The 19,309-nt window shown below is 43.5% G+C and overlaps 1 protein-coding gene across 2 annotated transcripts in view; it reads right to left on the reverse strand.

Moving 5' to 3' along the window:
• OXCT1 (3-oxoacid CoA-transferase 1) overlaps positions 1-19,309 on the reverse strand; it is a 121,278-nt gene that overhangs the window by 31,273 nt on the left and 70,696 nt on the right. For both annotated transcript variants that reach the window (XM_060190991.1, XM_060190990.1), the window contains exons 12-13: positions 13,405-13,477; positions 12,615-12,690 (exon numbers count right to left, since the gene is read on the reverse strand). In XM_060190991.1, coding sequence (XP_060046974.1) covers positions 12,615-12,690; positions 13,405-13,477 — 149 coding nt within the window. The remainder of the gene's footprint in view (positions 1-12,614; positions 12,691-13,404; positions 13,478-19,309) is intronic.

Consider the following 19,309-nt stretch of genomic DNA (forward strand, 5'->3'; position numbering starts at 1 on the left):
AGCAATAACAACAACAATAATAACTACAACAATAAAACAAGGGCAACAAAAGGGAATAAATAAATATGTTTTAAATGTCCTTATCAAGTACCAGAATATGTTCTAGGAAACAACTCTGATCCTGCTGTATGTAAAACAGAGGAGTGACAAAAGCAGGTCAGTTCCTAAGCTTCTGAGCCTTTCTCAAAGAACTTGATGTCAGACTTGAGTGCAAAATATATTTACTCTATTTTATTCCAATTCTAACAAGATTGGTAATTTGAGTTTCCACTCAAAATTATATTTAGAATTGGTATTTCTACAGTTAAACTTGATTAATAGGAAAAGAATTTCATATAAGTAGGGTATCTTATTCATCAGTCTTATTGAAGATACTACAATGCTCCACTTAAGCTACCAAATGATAAAAATGGGTGGGTTTTCGGGGAGTTCTGAGATTCTCAAGCAGACATGATAGGCTTAGACCTTGAATAAATCCCTCTCTCCATTGTTACCGGTCATCTCTATCAGGAACAACAAAATAGACCCCTTTGTGGGCCCCACAGAACCTTGACCTCAACATGGATCAACAATGGTAAGAGAATATTCCAACCTCTGAAGGGAGGCTGGACAATATACTCTATGCTACACCTGAGGAAGATGGGTCCTGAAATTGGGGCAGCTTGGAATGTTCCTACTCATGACCACAGAATGTGAGCTCAGATCTGCAGGTATGCAGAGGTCACATAGGCTCCTAAGCTAATTATGGGCCCCTGATCACATCATATCGATGGAGCTGACAGTCAACAATATTTATACCCCTTTCCCATATTAGGGAGCTACTCTCTTCCCTGATCCAGCTTTCTGGTCCTTTTTCCAGCCATGACACCATCTCCCCAGACAATAACTTGGATCCACTGGCATATCAGATTTCAGGCTCAGGGGCAAAAAGGAATAAAAAAAAACAAACCTAGTATAGCCACAGGCCCTTTGGAATATAACTAAAATATGCCTACCAGCTATCTACAAAATGGAGGACCCCACAACTCTTCATCTGCACTATTGCAGCCTTTAGGTCCATGATTGGTGAATTTGTTTGGCTTTGTGCCGGGATAGCCTGAGGGTGCTTCTTTCCCGAGCTAGTGCTCTCTGGGTTGGAGAGAACTCAACTGGAGCTGATCTAGGCTGCTGCGTGGGAGAGGGATCAGGAACTCGTGCCGCACTAACTTCGCAGGAGATACACTCTGGAACTCTCGGAGCCGGAAAGCAATTTCCAAGTGTGTTTAATCAGAAGAGCAGCTGTTTTTATACTCTCCAAGTAGGGTGGAAACAGGATGTGACATAGAGAGGGTGGAGCGAAAAGTGACTGGTGGAAGATCAGGGTGTGACAAGGAGAGGGTCAGGGTGTGACAAGGAGAGGGGGCGGAGCAGGTGAGAATTCTACCACTGAACCACCAATGCCCTGGAGGGAGTGTGGTGCTTTATGTAAATGTAAAAGTGATTTATGTAAATAGACCGCTTTGAATGGGATCAAACCAATCCCTATATAGGCATACCGGTGCTTGGTTAAGCAGAAGCCAGGGGGAGCTGGCATACTACCCAACAGCTTTGTATGTTAACTCTCGTCAGCCACCAGGTTCCAGGTGCTACCATGATGCCGACCAGACTTCCTTGAACAGACAACCCCACCAATGTGTCCTGGAGCTCCGCTTCCCCAGAGCCCTGCCCCACTAGGGAAAGAGAGAGACAGGCTGGGAGGATGGATTCACCTGTCAACACCCATGTTCAGCGGGGAAGCAATTCCAGAAGCCAGACCTTCCACCTTCTGCATCCCACAGTGTCCCTGGGTCCATGCTCCAGAGGGATAAAGAATAGGAAAGCTGTAAGGGGAGGGGATGGGATACGGAGTTCTGGTGGTTGGAATTGTTCGAAGTTGTACCCCTCTTATTCTATCATTTAGTCAATGTTTCCTTTTTATAAGTAAAAATCCTCTGACTTGTATAAGTTGATACTTAACTTACACAGGGTGATTTCTGATCTCACTTTTGTTTTCTTTTTGAATCAATGGCCTGTGGGGAGAGGAGTATGTGATAAATAATTATGGCCTTACCAACCTTTTATGAAGTAAAGTGTACATGTAGTGTAATCTGAATACTGGGATTCCCACCATACTTAGGGTTGACTTTAGCAAACCAAGGGACAGTAATGTTATGCCCTGTGTTTCAAAACCTCCAGGACATCAGAGACTCAGTTACTGAAAGTCAATGACTTACAGGTCTAGGTGTTAGAAAGCTGGAACTCAACACAGAAACTCTGAAAACTTCCCAGCTTCCATCTGTGTTTGTCAATGCGTTCAAACTGCCCATTATATCATTAAGATAGCATCTTCAAAAAATGGGTAAATCCACAGTTTCAGTTAAAAATGCAGAATTGAGTTCCCTTGGGATTTATTGAACTTAAGTCATTTAATAGATTAGAACTGCGCTGTTCAAAAAGTGGAAGTGTAACTGTAAACGTTTTAGTTGTATAAAATTAAAATCCAATTCTTCAGTCACACTAACCCCCTTTCAAGTGCTCAGAAGGCTACATGTGCTTCTGTACTGTACAAAGCACATACAGAATACTCCATCACCACATCGACTTTTGTCTAGATAGCACTGGGCAACACTAAAAGAATAACAGTGACTTTCCCAAGATCATAATGTGTTAAGAGCCAAGCTGACACTAGAATTCACAATTCTTAAAAACTATCTTCTTTGCCTGTATAGTAAACCACACGATTCTTGGGAACTAATAATTAAAGGATTTTACAACAAACCACAAGCTGGAGCTAATCAAACGTTGTCTTATCTCCATGGAAGTTCAGAAAAACAAAGCATGGCCCTTGTCACCGAGTCAACAAACTCCCATTAACAGCGAGGAATTAAGAAATAACATCTTTTATTTGTAGGAAGAAATGCTTGTCTTTCAGAGATAATGCTAAAATATTCCTGGATAAAATGATACAATGGGTGGAATGTGCTTCCAAATAATAAGGAGCCAGGTACAAATGAATACTGCTATGGACAAAGACTGAACTGTGTGTGTACATGCTATGATTTTATTTCTGGACACATTGGGCATTTACCTAATAAAAATTTTTATTGAATGAATAAAATAAAGTATCCCAGACCTCAAAGAGTAAAATAGGATTTTGCTAAGCGGGAATGCCGAGCTGTCACTCTTGTAAGAGAATCTGGTCCTCGAGATTCACTAGCTTTTAGCTGTCACACTGCATTTTGCCTTCTGCCTTCCGGCCTCATCCTTGCTAAGTCATGTCAGCAGCCCTAGTTTTGCAATTACTCATAATGGGTTTCTAGGAGGCCTCATCTATCATTTTTTATGTTTCCTCTACTCGGTTTAAGTGTTTAATGAGAAGGGGTTCCTGCAGTCATGCAAATGTTTTATTAGCCACAGGAATATTTACTGAAATCTCAAGTTTACTCATTGCTCTGTTTGTAATGGAACAAAGATGGAGGGAGTGGGATGAGAGGGAGGGAGTGTGTGTGTGTGTGTGTGTGTGTGTGTGTGTGTGTGTGTGTGAAAGAGAGAGAGAGAGAGAGAGAGAGAGAGAGAGAAGGAGGGAGGGAGAGGGAGAGAGAGAGAGGAGGGGAGAGAGGGGAAGGCTAATACTGAAAGAGAAACAGATAAAAGGTTAAAGAAAGAGAATGGCTCAAACAACAGGAATTTTATACCTAGAAACCTGCCTTCTAAAACCAGAGAAGATGGCATGAATACAGTCAAGTTGCTGGAAGTTGCATCGTGACTTAGAATGACTCAGATGTTTAGCTCAATTTTTTAAATATTTTCTTATTTATTTATTTGTTGGATAGTAACAGCCAGAAATTGAGAGGGAAGGGGGTGATAGAGAGGGAGAGAGACAGAGAGACTCATACATCTCTGCTTTACCACTCACAAAGCTTTCCCCCTGCAGGTGGGGGCCAGGGGCTTGAACCCAGGACCTTGGGCACTGTAAGGTGTGTGCTCAACCAGGTGCACCACCACCTGGTCCCTTTTTTTTTTTTTTTTCAGTGTATTGTTTGAAGGCTTTTGCACTCCAATGAATTCTCAAAGTTCTTAGTGGCTAAACAGTTGGTCACAAACATCCTATAAAACATCAAGGAGAAAAGAGTTTCCTCCAGCAGAAAAACAAGCTCAATTAGTAACCAAAAGATAAGGCGTTTTTGAAGATTGCCGAAAGTCCAAGAAGAAAAATGCATTTTGTACTCTCCCGTCTCAATGTCTACCTAAAAAAATTAACATCTGTGGGAACCTAGGCTAAGTTAACTGACTAGTTAATGTTTGTTATTGTTCCATGACAACATCAATTTTAATCTTTTCGATTTCTATTTCGAGTTTCCCTTTCTAATGGCTCCCATATTTCTACAGTTAGGTTTCTGTATTTTTCCATTTAAGAAGCACTGAAAGCTAGTTTGACAAAAGTCATAGCAGAAGACCTAAACTCTTCCCAATAACTCTTCAAATGACAGATTATACTCAGTCAAGTGGGGATAGCAGGAGAGCCCACCCGGCAATGTCAGCATTCATAAGGCACTGGGTTCAAGCCTCACACCATGCGGGACAGTCATGGATGGCATTAGGCAGAGTTCCAAAGCTGGTGAAGCAGTGTTGTGGTGTCTCCCACCTCTCTCTGTTTATCTAGCTCTTCCATTACTCTGAAATTAAATTACTTAAAATCCGGTTCAAGGAGGGGCTGGGTGGTGGCACACCCAGTAGAGAACATATGTTACAGTACACAAGGACCCAAGTTCAAGTCCATCATTGTATTCATGAGAGATGTCTCTTCCTCCCTCACTCCCTATCTCCTTTTCCCCTCTCAATTTCTAGCTCAAGCTTAAACAAGTAAGTGGATTTTGTTTTAATGGCCCAAGAAGGCTGCTCAGTTGAGATACTGTGCAAGTGTAAGGCCCTGAGTTCATCCTCCCATGTTGTATTAAAAAATCGAATACTGGGAGTTGGGCTGTAGCGCAGTGGGTTAAGCGCAGGTGGTGCAAAGCACAAGGACCGGCATAAGGATCCCGGTTCAAGCCCCCAGCTCCCCACCTGCAGGGAGTCGCTTCACAAGTGGTGAAGCAGGTCTACAGGTGTCTTTCTCTCCTCCTCTCTGTCTTCCCCTCCTCTCTCCATCTCTCTCTGACCTATCAAACAACGATGGCATCAATAATAACTACAAAAAAAAGGACAACAGGAATAAATAATAAACAAATAAATATTTTTTAAAAATCAAATCCTGATACTCAAGGTTATATAAATGATACATGACTAGGAAGTGGAGACTTTGGTTAATAGTTTAAATCTTAGTGCAGAAAAATATCAAATAATCAATTCAACACTTTTATTTATTTGTTGTTGTTGTTAATGGAGACAAGAAGAAATTGAGAGGAAAGGGGGAGCTAGAGAGGGGGAAAAAGAATGACACCTGCAGCCCTACTCACTGCTTGAAGCTTCTTTCCTAGGCGGGAGCAGGGGCCTTGAACCCTCGTCCCTGTGAAAGGCAGCAGACTCACTCTTCCTAGTGCTCCAAGTCTGTCTCATAATCCGACAGTTCCAAAACCATCAACGTGAAGTATCAGCACATACACTGCCCCATATCTTCCCAATTATTGTGGACTTTACCTCACACAATAAAACAATAGCCTCATTGTTATGTTTAGAGCAAATGCAGTTAGAACAACTGTTTGTTGGCAAGTGTTTTGCTTCAGTCCTGATGGTAAAATGTATTAACTGAACACTCCCCACTGATGGTAAAATGTATTAACTGAACACTCCCCACAAAGAAACTTGGCAAAATGTGAAGCATATCAAAATAACAGACACTGTGATCATATTCTTACCTTATCACTTTCTATCTATCTGAAATTAAATAGATGACCCTCACTAGCCTGAGTCTTGTGGGGTCCCGAGGTCTATGAGGATTAATGAAAGATAAATGTACAAATAGATAACACAGACTTAGCCAACAGCAAGTGCATAAAACCCTGTTCCCTCCTTAGAAAAATGATTGTTTAAGTTAGCTGTGGCTTTTCAACCTTTATCATAGCTTTTCGTCGACAACACCTTCATCCAAATAGGAGGCATTTTCCTGATAAAATGTGTTAAATATAGTTGTCTGTGTTTTTGCCTGGGTAAAAAAAAAATATTCGATGCAAATGCAACAACTAAGGATTCCTTTTCAGCGTAATGTTTTCCAAGCAGTCAGAGATTAAAAGTATTTTTGGACAACCAAATATAGGATCCAAGGAAAGAACATGAATAAACAACTTATGTTTCTGTTATCACCATACACTCAAAAATTGCTAAGTTGTCTTTTTTTTTTTTTTAACATGTGCTCATTTGCCTAAAGACTGCCCAGGAAGGAAGCATTCCTTGCTCAAGTATTAAATGTGTCTCTAGCACACATGGGGCTGCAGGTTCATGCTTCGGTGCGATATGCTACCACTCCCTGGCAGAACATGGCTAGATGTTTCCACGGCCCTGCCCGCTGTCTGGCGCAGAATAAGTCACACAGTCAGGAGGCTGGAGGATCACTTCTGCATAAGCAATGGTTTAGATGAAAACGACTTTAAAAGGGAGAGTTGGTGGCAACAACAAAACAGGAGGTCTGGTAGCACATAGCACTAAGGGCAAGGATCCAGGTTTGAGCCCCGGCTCCCCACCTGCAGGCGGGGAGTCGGGAGTGGCTTCACAAGCAGTGAAACAGGTCTGCGGGTGTCTATCTTTCTCTCCCTCTCTCTATCTTCTCCTCCCCTCTCAGTTTCTCTGTCTTATCCAAAAAAGATGACACCTGAAACGTACGCAGTGGTAAACTCTAGTACCACTTCAGTTGGAAACATAAAATACAAGTTCTACATAGAAGGATGCCTCACCTGAATCTCTTTGCACAGGAGAGGGCCCTTGGCTGCTGACCCCTCAGAGATCCGGCGGTCCAGCTCAGAGGGCCACTGTCACCTGCTCCCATCAGCCAGCCCCCACCCCACAGTGATCAGACACACCTGCTTCTGTTCATAGGCCAATCATATATGGCAGATGTTCTCCAAAACTAACCAATAGAAGGTGGAGGTAGATAGCATAAGGGTTCTGCAAACAGACTCTCATGCCTGAGGCTGCAAAGTCCCAGGTTCAATCCCCTGCACCACCATCAGCCGGAGCTGAGCAGGGCTCCGGCAATAATAAATAAATAAATAAATAACCAATGGAGAGGGCCGAGGGGCTTGGTTCTGAACGCAGATTCAAAGTATTGGATTCCTTCCTACATATTCATGACTCACTCAGGGTTTCACCCTTCTCACAATACTAATAATGGAACCCCAAAGGAGTCAGCTCTATTTTGTGTCAATTCTTCCTTTTCAGAGGCTCAGGGCAGGCTTTTTGAAGATCAGTGTGACTGAACCCACACTGCATACTAAGAAGCTATTAGAGGCTCAGACGAATTGCATCTGCACCACTTGTCTGCCTTGAAAACGTCACGTTTATTAGAATCTGGCACTGCAGTGACTGATGGATGAGACGCCGCGATGTGGAGAAACGGCTTTATGACCATCAGAAGATGATCAAAGTCAGAAGACAGAAGCGAATGAAAAATGTTATAACAAAGCTGACCTTTTCAGCATCTTGAGTGCCTGATTTCGCAGTAAAATATATATATATATATATATATATATGTATATATATATCTGAATTGTATAAATCAACATAAATCTTTGGGACAAAAAGAAATAGAGTGCTCACTGGAATTACACACAGGGAAACTAGGGCATGTCTCATCCATAACCAATGAGATTTTTTTTTTTAAAAAAAAAGTAACTTCAAAAGGTTTAATTTCTGGCAAATTTAAATACATGCTTGGTACTGTCAAATCTAGGCTTATGCCTGCAAATGTCTGCTATGATAAAGATTTCCTCTTTGAGAGTGTTAAGCTGGGGCCGGGTGGCGGTGCACCTGGCTGAGCGCACATGTTACAGTGCGCAAGGACCCAGGTTCAAGCCCCCGGTCCCCACCTGCAGGGGGAAAGCTTTGCGAGTGGCGAAGCAGGGCTGCAGGTGTCTCTCTGTCTCTCTCCCCCTACTCTCAATTTCTGGCTGTCTCTATCCAATAAATAAATATAATAAAAAAATTTAAAAAGAGTGTTAAGCAGTAGAGCACAGAAGAGGAAAAAGAGCAGCCACTATTTATGTTCACAGTTCATTTTCCTTCCCGCTTTATCCTAACAGAAATATACCAACTGTATAATCTGAACAGAGTAGAGCTTAAACTCAGATTAGATCTCTTCCAAACCACAGCTCGTGAACTTGACCCCAATACAGCCTTCATTCAAAGAATCAACATACACAGAGTGTAACACTTCAGTCGAGAAGTGATAACTGGTTACTAAAGGAACAGAAGACAGGCTACTCAGAAACGAGACCACCAACCTTTACCAAAAGAACATAGTGGAAAGGATATTATTCTTACTCTTCTTCTTACTCTTCTTACTACTATTATTGGATGGAGACAGCCAGAAATTAAGAGGGAAGGGGGAAGTAGAGAGGGAGAGAGACAGGGAGACAACTGCCAGCCGGCCTGCTTCACCTGCTTCACTTGTGAAGCTTTCCCCCTGCAGGTGGGGACCCGGGACTGCAGCCCAGGTCCTTGTGCGCTGTGATGTGAGCACTCCACCAGGTGCGCCACCACTGGGTGGTCCCAGAATGCAATTTCTATGTTTCCTTTTTCTCAGTATCCCACAGAAATCAGAAGTTCCCTTCATCACCCTTCACTGTGTCCATTCCTTTGGAAACTCGCGCACTCCGAAATTCACTGAGGACATTATAAGATAAGAAAGACAGACGTCTTCATCTTTATCTTCAGGAAGCTCACTGAGGGGCTGTGTAAAAATGTGATGTAAGCTGGAGAATGTTTCCCACCAGTAACTGCTGCATCCTGGACACTCGCTATGAGGGCTCCCCATGCTGTCTAGTTCTGAATGAACTTTGTCATCAACGATCGCAAACTGACTTGAAAGCTGTCCAAGTGCCGGAAAGTACGGTGAACGTGCTTTTGCTCCATCCCCAAGACCAACTCTTGGTTTGGGGCCAGGTGCTGGTGCAGCTGGTTGAGTGCACTTGTTACAGTGTGCAAGGACCAGGGTTCAAGCCCCTGTCCCCATCTGCAGGGGGAAAGCTTTGTGAGTAGTGAAGCGGGACTGCAGGTGTCTCTCTGTCTGTCTCCCTTTCTATCTGCCCCCGTCCTTCTTGACTTCTGGTTGTCTATATCCAATACATAAACAAATTAAATAAAAAAATAAAATCCTACTGTTTCTGCTTACAGTGACCGATACTACCTCATCTCTGCGAGGTGTCTCCAATTTCTCCTTAATTAATCAAATCGTAACTGATTTAGTTAATGCATAAGATGTGAAGATGTGACAAGCTCTTCATTATGTACTTGGCACGCATAATATCATTTTTTTTTTACTTAGTTCTAAAAGTAGGTAACATTACAACATTTCCATATTACAAATGAGGGGAAAAAAAGACTCAAGTTACACTGCTAGCAAGTAACAAAACCAGGATTTCAATCCAATTCTCTCTCTCCATGGGGTTTCTTCTTGTAACCCAAACCACCTAGTTTCAAAATCTCAGTTAATAAAGATTTTAAAAGACCCTAAGTGCCACCTTCAAAGTCACACCTTGACTGCTAGTAGAAATAGGTCTAAAGTCCAGGATTTATTTTTTTCTGCATACTGCCCCGAGTTGAAACTCTGAGCACAGAAAAATGATGTTAATCCTACATGAGTATTCTTGTAAACTTGTAAACAATGCCATGGAGACCCTCTGTAACTTCTCTGAAACTGCAAAAAGCTGTCAGTTGGTCCAAGGTCCAGACTCCCAGAGGGATCAAGAACAGGGAAGCTTCTCATGGAGGGGACGGGGTGCAGAACTCTGGTGGTGGGAGCTGTGTGGAATTGTACCCCTTTATCCTACAGACATGCCGATCATTATTAAATCAATTGTAAAAAAGAAAAATTCTAAAAAAAAAAAAAGTCAGCTTTAAGACTGATTAAGGATAAAAAATATTTAAAAGTTAAAATAGCAGAATATACAACTTGCTAACTTTTCTTATTATCAGTGTCATGAGTCAGTGATCCATCTCAAATTTGGTTATACCAGGCTTAATTTTTAAAATTTTTTTATATTTCTTTATTTATTTTCCCTTTTGTTGCCCTTGTTTTTTTATTGTTGTTGTTTTATTCCTGTTGTTATTGATGTCATCATTGTTAGATAGGACAGAGAAAAATGGAGAGAGGAGGGGAAGACAGAGAGGGGGAGAGAAAGATAGACACCTGCAGACCTGCTTCACCACCTGTAAAGCAACTCCCCTGCAGGTGGGGAGCCAGGGGCTCAAACCAGGATCCTTACACTGGCCCTTGCACTTCATGCCACGTGTGCTTAACCCGCTGCGCTACTGCCTGACTCCCCCAGGCTTATTTTTAAAACATCTGGTGTCCAAGCCACATGATCAACTTAACTGGAAAGTTTACAAGTAGGACTCAGAATTTAATCGTGTCTAAGACTCCTAGAGATGAGCTGGAGGACAGCACTTCAGAAGAGCACAGCGTTGCCCACCTGAGACCCCAGAGGCCCTAGACTGAATCAATCCCTGGTGTTACTTTATTACAGTGGAGCCATGCTTTAGTTATCTTTCTCCGTCTCTCCCACACAGTAAGTAAATAAATAAACAAACAAATTAATTAACTAAGGGGCGGTGGTGGCGCACCTGGTTAAGCGCACACATTACAGTGTACATGGACCAAGGTTCAAACCCTCTGGTCCTCACCTGCAGGGGGAAACTTCAGGAGGGGTGAAGCAGGGCTGCAGGGGTCTCTCTGTCTCTCTCCCTCTCTATCTCCTCCTCCTCAATTTCTCTCTATTGTCTCAACTAAAATAAGTAAACTTAAAAATAATAAATAAATCTTTTGAAACATTTTTCCCAGGAGACTGTAAGACATAATCATATTTAAGAACCATGCTGAGACTTCAAAAAAAATTTGAGGAGGTATTAGACCAAAAGACCTAGCCCAGCATCATCTTTAGTTTGTTATGAAAGATACTAGTCTCTCTTCCTCACAAATTACTCAAGAGCCCTATCTTCAGTTACTCAGCCAAATGCTTTTCAGCTGGTACTACCGTGAAATACACAGTAATCCATACCTCCCCCCGCCATGCAAGAAGAAAAGTCAAAGTTATCAGCCAAACTGAGTTCATAGTCACACACACACACACACACACACACACACACACACACACACACACACACACACACACACACACACACACACACTGTGATTTCCAGACTACATATCAGAAAACTGCCTTGGACTATAAGAACCATCAATAAAGTTACTGACTCTATTCACCTAGAGTGGATTTACTGAAAAGTTCCATTTCAAAAGTTAACTGTTTTATTTCACTTCATTTCATCTTATTTATTTTGCCTCCAGGTTTATTTATGGGGCTCGGTGGCTGCATCATGAATTCACTGCTCCTGGTGGCCATTTCTCTTTCCATTGTTGTCATTATTGTTGTTGTTGGATAGGACAGAGAGAAATGGAGAGAGGAGGGGAAGGCAGAGAGAGGGGGAGAGAAAGACAGATGCCTGCAGACCTGCTTCACCGCCTGTGAAGCGACTCCCCTGCAGGTGGGGAGCCGGGGGCTCGAACCAGGATCCTTACGCCGGTCTTTGTGCTCCACACTATGAGTGCTTAATCCGATGTGCTACTGCTCTCACCCCCCAAAGTTAACTCTTAGGAGGGTCCTTATTTGATTTAGGTCATGAGTAAACGTCAACTGCATTCATTTCATGGACTGTCTAAGCACCATCAACCCAGCAATCTAAAACAACACTGAATCACTTCTGGGTCATGTGACTAATCAAGAGAGGATTTTAATTGCCGTAAGAAAACAGAGCTAACCAAACCAATGAACATGGTAATTTCTGTTACAGTAATTTAGTTATGATAAATATTTGTATTTCAAACTTTGACCAGATTGTAGCTAACCCTTAAAAAAAAAAAAAGTCTCTCTCACTTCTGTTTATCTATGAGCAATTCTGCTTTGACTCAAATTTTTTGCCCAATTTTAGTCCCAATTACATAGTGAAGTAGAGAAGCTGAATGTATCTCAGTGTATCCCAGCCGACTTCAAATCTGATTCAAGGATCAGGAAGACAACACAGCCCCCAGGGCGCCCAAGTCGTGTTCCTGAAACCACAACCACACAGGCCCTGGGTTCAGCCCCTGACACAACCATGAGCCAAGCTGACCAAGCTCAGCAGTTCTCTCTCTCTCTCTCCCACTCTCACTATATCTTTCACTAAAAACCCTAGCAAATGTGGCTCATATAAGTGCAATTTCCAGTTTACAGTATTTCAGTACTGTCTAAAGTGCCTAGTATGCCCTGCCAGACAGCAATCTCACAAACTTTTTTCTTTCAGAGTCGTTATTTATTGTTTTCTTCTTCAGCACTCTGTTGCTTTTTATGATTTCAAAAAGTACTAACTTGACCCGGCAAGCAAAATGTGGAAGACAAATATGTACTTACAGGTATCATCCAGTTAGCCAGGTCGCCAAATTTGGAGACCTGCATTGCTCCTAGCATGGTTAGATCAACATGTCCCCTGAGGAAGAAAAAGAAAATATGAAGTGGACTTCACGAGCTTTGTCATACTGCTTGAAACTGCCAGACATATAGTGAATGATTCATGCCCTCAAATACATCCATTACCTCCCCCACCCACACCTGCCTTTCAGATAAGTCTGCCCAAGCTGGTTCTTAAAAATAACCACTGAGGTGACTCTTCCAAAAGCAGATCCTGCATTCACTCAAAAATAATAAATAATAAAGCAGGTCTGCAGGTGTCTATTTTTTTTCTCTTCCTCTCTGTTTCCACCTCTGCTCTCAACTTCTCTCTGTCCTGTCCCATAAAGTGGGAGAAAAATGGCCACCGGGAGCAGTGGATTCAGAGGGCTGGCACAGAGCCCCAGCGGTAACCCTGGAGGCAGTGATAATAATAGCAGTAGTAATAATAACGGTGTCAGGTGTACACAGTGAGTTTGCTTCAACAAGGGATAATGTGGCTCACTTTGAAGATGAATACCAGCTAGAAAATGAATACACGTTTCTATAAAATGTCAGGATTTCTAAGAGGGGAAAAAAAAAAAAAAGCTGGTCCTCTTAGCAGGCGGAACATGTGTTCAATGTGCGTGATTTCACGACTTAGTGCGGGAGAAAAGGCCCTCATGGCTTTGTGGCTGGGGACATGGTCACGTTTCAGGGTCTTACTGACATACTCTGCACGGTGTGAACCACCAGGCGCCCCGTTATTACCTACCCTCTAATCATCGCGAATGATTCATCGCTGGAGAAATAAGAGGCTCCTGGAAGAACAGTAACTGTTTCCTTGCCTAGACAAACACACACACACATATAAAAGGAGAGACTATGAGACTCCAGGAACGTCACGATCTGTTTCCTAAAGACTAGGGCTCCATTAATGACATGCAGTGGCAACAAGCATATGAGGGAGAAGTTGAGAGGGGGGGAGAGAGGGAGAGAGGGAGAGAGAGAGAGAGAGAAAGGGAGAGAGAGAGAGGGAGGGAGAGAGAGAGAGAGAGGGAGAGAGAGAGGGAGAGAGAGAGAGGGAGAGAGAGAGGGAGAGAGAGAGGGAGAGAGAGAGACAGAGAGAGGGAGAGAGAGGGGGAGAGAGAGAGGGAGAGAGAGGGGGAGAGAGAGAGGGAGAGAGAGAGGGAGAGAGAGAGGGAGAGGGAGAGAGAGAGAGGGAAAGAGAGGGAGAGAGAGAGAGGGAGAGAGAGAGAGGGAGAGAGAGGGGGAGAGAGAGAGGGAGAGAGAGGGAGAGAGAGGGAGAGAGAGAGAGGGAAAGAGAGGGAGAGAGAGAGGGAGAGAGAGAGAGGGAGAGAGAGGGGGAGAGAGAGAGGGAGAGAGAGAGGGAGAGAGAGAGGGAGAGAGAGGGAGGGGGAGAGAGAGAGGGAGAGAGAGAGAGGGAGAGGGGGGAGAGAGAGGGAGAGAGAGAGGGAGAGAGAGAGGGAGAGTGAGAGAGAGAGGGAGAGGGAGAGAGAGGGGGAGAAGGAGATAGAGAGGGAGAGAGAGAGGGAGAGGGAGAGGGAGAGAGAGAGGGAGAGAGAGGAGAGAGAGAGGGAGAGAGAGAGAGGGAGAGAGAGAGGGAGAGAGAGGAGAGAGAGGGAGAGAGAGAGAGGGAGAGAGAGAGAGAAGAGAGAGAGAGAGGGAGAGAGAGAGGGAGAGGGAGAGAGAGAGGGAGAGAGGAGAGAGAGAGAAGAGAGAGGGAGAGGGAGAGGGAGAGAGAGAGGGAGAGAGGAGAGAGAGAGGGAGAGGGAGAGAGAGAGGGAGAGAGAGGAGAGAGAGGGAGAGAGAGAGAGGGAGAGAGAGAGAAGAGAGAGAGAGGGAGAGAGAGAGAAGAAGAGAGAGAGAGAGGGAGAGAGAGAGAGAAGAAGAGAGAGAGAGAGGGAGAGGGGTGGAGGAGAGAGAGAGAGGGAGAGAGAATTTTATTGCTGTTAGGATTTGGCTTTCCCCAATTCTGAATTTCACTATTGTCCTGAAATTCTCTGTATATATGAATGCACCTGTCTCACCAGCTTCTGTCTCCACCGATTCATGCTAAGTAACAGCTGAATGAAGAGGAGAGAAGTTCCTGGGCTACTACTGGCAGATTCTGATGCTGCTGTCATTAAATCGAAGAGCTTGTGGAATAACTATCAAGAAATATTCAACACAGTCTTGAAGGGGCAGATTCAGGTGATGGTCCTGGATATTTATTAAAAATTAACAAGCTAGAAGGAGAGAACCTGCCTGATTATTTAATCATTAGACTTGGCTCTCTCTCTCTCTCTCTCTCTCTCTCTCTCTCTCTCTCTGTGTGTGTGTGTGTGTGTGTGTGTGTTCACCCCACTTTCCTGCTCTTAGTTGGAAATCATTAGACTGTGATGAAATCAGAAAACAACATCCTAATACTGACCATGACGTCTGATTTTAACTTCCATGTGGTAATCCTGGGAATACCTGTCCCAAAATTTACGTTGCTTTATAAAAGTTCAGAAGAGATAAAGCTCTTCAAAGTCATGTCTCCCTTCAAGAACAGTCGTACGACCTGACTCATATCTGAGCTGGCGACTTCTGATCTACTTTCTGACAGTACACTAGGTCTGAGAACTCAGGAGAAGTTTCTGGTCTCATATGCTCCTTTGCCAAAGAGAAGTCAACTAAGAATCCTCTGTGCATTGTCCTGGTGTGGCTGAGCACGCCCAAAAGGGGAGAAGTTGTGAGAAGTTGAGAGAAGAGTTTACCTTGGTTATAATAATCACTATCTACTGCCTTCATAAACTCTAAGACAGCAGGATCCTTCTCCATTCTCTATAAAACCCATTTCTCCCAGTCCTGGAACCTCGGGGATGTGGCTCCTTGTCCTTTATCCTTCTCTTGAACCAAACCATTTGATACTGCATCTGCTGAGCTTAACCAAATCAATGCAGCCAGTACCACCTCGACATGTTTCACTTCAGGCTGTCCAGAGACACGAGGCGTGGGATGTCAACCCTTCACCTCCATTACTCCGTCACCAAGTTGCAGATGCTACGAAGATGACATCCTTACTTTCCTGGGCAGACGACCTCACCAACGTGTCCTGGAACCTCCCCTCTCCAGAGCCCTGCCCACTAGAGAAAGATAGAGACAGACTAGGAGTATGGATCCACCTGCCAATGCCTATGTCCAGCAGAGAAGCAATTACAGAATTCCAAACTTCTGCACTCCCCAAACAATCTTTATCCATACTCCCAGAGGGATAAGGAATAGAAAAGCTTCCAATGGAGGGGACAGAATACAGAACACAGTCAGGTTGACGTCACGGTAGCATCTGCAACTTGATGTCTGAAAAAGCATTACAATATAAAGCAGAACAAAATGTTTAATAAACAGGAGCCTAAAAGTAAGAACTGTGGTGTGGAACGGCACCCCTGTAATCTTACAATCTTGTCAGTCACTATCAAATCAACAATAACAAAAGAGTTCCCCCCCATATGACTACTCCAGAATCATCTGGCCATGGCTAACTGAAATATACCTGTATTCTCAGTTTCTCAGATCAGCATACAGGTCAGCTTCTTTATCTAAATACTGCTCTCCGTGTTAACTCAAGTCTAGAGAAAGTCTGATTATTGGTGTCACACTTGATATGACCAGGGGCTTGGATCAGACACATGGGCTCTACCAGATGCACCACAGCCCAGCCCCCACATTACTATTCTCACACAACCAATTGAGGTTATTGTTTGTAACTAGAGACCCTTAGAAGAAATTCTATTACTAGAAAATTTCCATACTCTGATTATATCTAGACATATAACTCTGTATTCATTTCAAAGGATGTCTATTTTTTTTCAAATTGACACAAACATAATTTTTGACATTGAGGAGTTGAGCAAACCACCCGTTAATTCTATTAATTCTAGGTTTTCTACCTAAAATTATTTCCTCCCTAGTTAGTTGCAAAATCAATCTCAAAAAGGACTTTGATGAATGAGCTTCATTCAATTATTCAATTAATTTGCAGTCTGCCTTCCCCAAAGCAGTGGATCCTGAGCTTCCAAAGTAGTTTGATACTGTCTGTGGTATTTCAGAAGTTGAAATCTAAAACCGGTAGTTTAATTACAATTGGGCTGCTTTCAGAAATACTAACTACACCACTGAAAATAATCTCCATTTCTGAGGAAAGTAGTTTTATGACCCTAAGCCCTGAAATCTGGAAAATGGAGTTGTTCAGTTTGCAAATGACTTACTAATATCATCAATTATTAAACCAAGCAGCAAACATTTTCACAGATCAATGAGCTATTGCTGAAGAGTACAATACAATGAAATTATAGCTCTGATAAAATGTCATTGTTTTGTCACATAGATGCTTTCAAAGTTGAGTCACTTGAACTAATTCAACTTCAACCAGAAGCTGTTTCATTAAAAAAAAAAAAAAAGGTCTGAATGTGGGCTCCACATCAAATCAATGGGGTTTACAGTTAACAATATTTATATACTTTTTCTATATTTGGGAGCTACTCTCTATCCACGTTCAGCTTTGTAGTCCTATTTTCAACTCTGACACCATCTCCCCAGACAATACCTTTAGCCCACCTGCATGTTAGCTGTCAGGCTCAGGCAAAAATTAGTAAAGTCATGGGCCCCTTGGAATATACCTAGAATAGGCCTACTTACTAGCCTTTTCCAAACTGGAGGTCCCAAATCTCATCTTCTCTGTTCTTACCTTTATGTTCCTAATTATTAAACAATTTGTTTTGCTTTATATCTTACTGCCTTTCAGCCACCAAGCTGCAGATGCTACCATGACGTCATCCTGACTTCCCTGGGCAGACGACCCCAACAATATGCCCTGGAGCCTCCCCTCCCCAGAGCCCTGCCCCACTAGGGACAGACAGACACAGGCTGGGGGTGTGGATCCACCTGCCAACACCCATGTCCAACAGAGAAGCAATTACAGAAGCCAGAACTCCCACCCCATAATGATCCTGGATCCATCCTCCCAGAGGGATAAAGCTTCCAAGGGAGGGGATGGGATGCAGAACTCTGGTGGTGGGAACTGTGTGGAATTGTACCCCTCTTATCCTACAGTCTTGTCAAAATCATTATTAAATCAATAAAAAAATTGTCTAAGTATCAAACATCAGTTTTATTGACGGTTGGCTCTTAAATTCTGCTTACACTGTCTCTCACCTGAGATTCACAATCACAACTTTTGCCTACGAAGTATAGTTTTGAGGGGGAGGGCTAAGCAAAAGCAAAAGAAAGGTAGAGAATATCACTCAGTAGTTTGGCTCTCATGGACATATTATTCTAAGAAACTCTTCAACTTTAATACAGTAGCAACACTGCCTCAAACATGGGCAGAGGTGAAGGCTTGCAGGTCTAGCCATCTTTCCCTTCTGTAGCTATTGTGTGTCACTCAGTGTTCCAGTGAAATAAAAGGCTGATACAGAGCAAAGCATCAGAGCGAAGAAATAAAGTAGAGGGGCCGGGTTAGGTAGTGCACCAGGCTACGTGCACACAGTGCAAAGCACAAGGACCCTCACAAGGATCCCGGTTCAAGCCCCAGTTCCCCACTTGTGGGGGGGGGGGGTCACTTCACAGGTGGTGCAGCAGGTCTGCAGGTGTCTGTCTTTCTCTCTCCATTTCTATTTACCCCTCCCCTCTCTATTTCTCTCAGTCCTACCAGAGAGAGAGAGAGAGAGAGAGAGAGAGAGAGAAAGGAAGGGAGGGAGGAAGGGAGGAAGGAAGGAAGGAAGGAAGGAAGGAAGGAAGGAAGGAAGGAAGGAAAAAAAAATGCCCACAGGAGCAATTAATTCATAGTGCAGGAACCGAGCCCCAGTGATAACCCTGGAGGCAAAAAAAAAAAAAAAAAAAAAAGAACAAATCATAATAGGAAAAAAAAAAAAAACTAAAGTAGAAGCCTAGACTTTCCACGTCAGAGAAACTCTGTCATCACGTGTGCTGCTGCGCTGGTCACACCGCACTCGAAGCAAAGCAGGACTAGACCTTCACACGCTTGAGCACCCCTGTCCCTTGGCAGGTTGCTCTCCTACTCCAGTGTCAGCCGGCAAGAGGAGACAACAGGCACCTTCTCCCACAGAAGAGCCCAGTGTAACAGATCTTCTCCTCTTGCCTCCTGACCCTTCTTATCCGGAGAAAGCAGACCAGTGTCCACCAGGGACTGGCCAATGGAAGGCAAAGCAAAGGCTTGACAGAGACGACCCGACCCACATGCTCTGAGGTAGCTGTGGTTCGCCACCAAGTGCCTGTCAGAGGCCACGGTGGCTGCAGGGTAACGCTCTCACACAGCGACCCGCTGCTGACTAGCGGGAGCAGACCCAAGCTTGGGGTGAGAGGGTTGTGTAGAAACCCGGAACAGGGAGATGGAAGGTCGTACCCGGGCGTCAACGACTATCCGGTAATCCAGTAACTCAATTAAAAATGTAAAGGAAAATGAATAATTCTGCGCTGAATCATTGTCCTTTCACTTCCTCTTGTCCACACATTTATAAAGCATCCCTTCTTTTCATTCTCACTACTCCACTCACTGCTGGAACTTCAGGAATGAATGCTCTTGCCATCAAAGGCCGCGCTATCTGTAATTGTTCTTTTATCTTAGTCGGTCTTAAATATAAGGAGTAAAACAAGCCGGGCAAAGGAGGGGCTAC

Source organism: Erinaceus europaeus, chromosome 5 (assembly GCF_950295315.1).
Source record: "Erinaceus europaeus chromosome 5, mEriEur2.1, whole genome shotgun sequence".
Lineage (NCBI taxonomy): Eukaryota > Metazoa > Chordata > Mammalia > Eulipotyphla > Erinaceidae > Erinaceus > Erinaceus europaeus.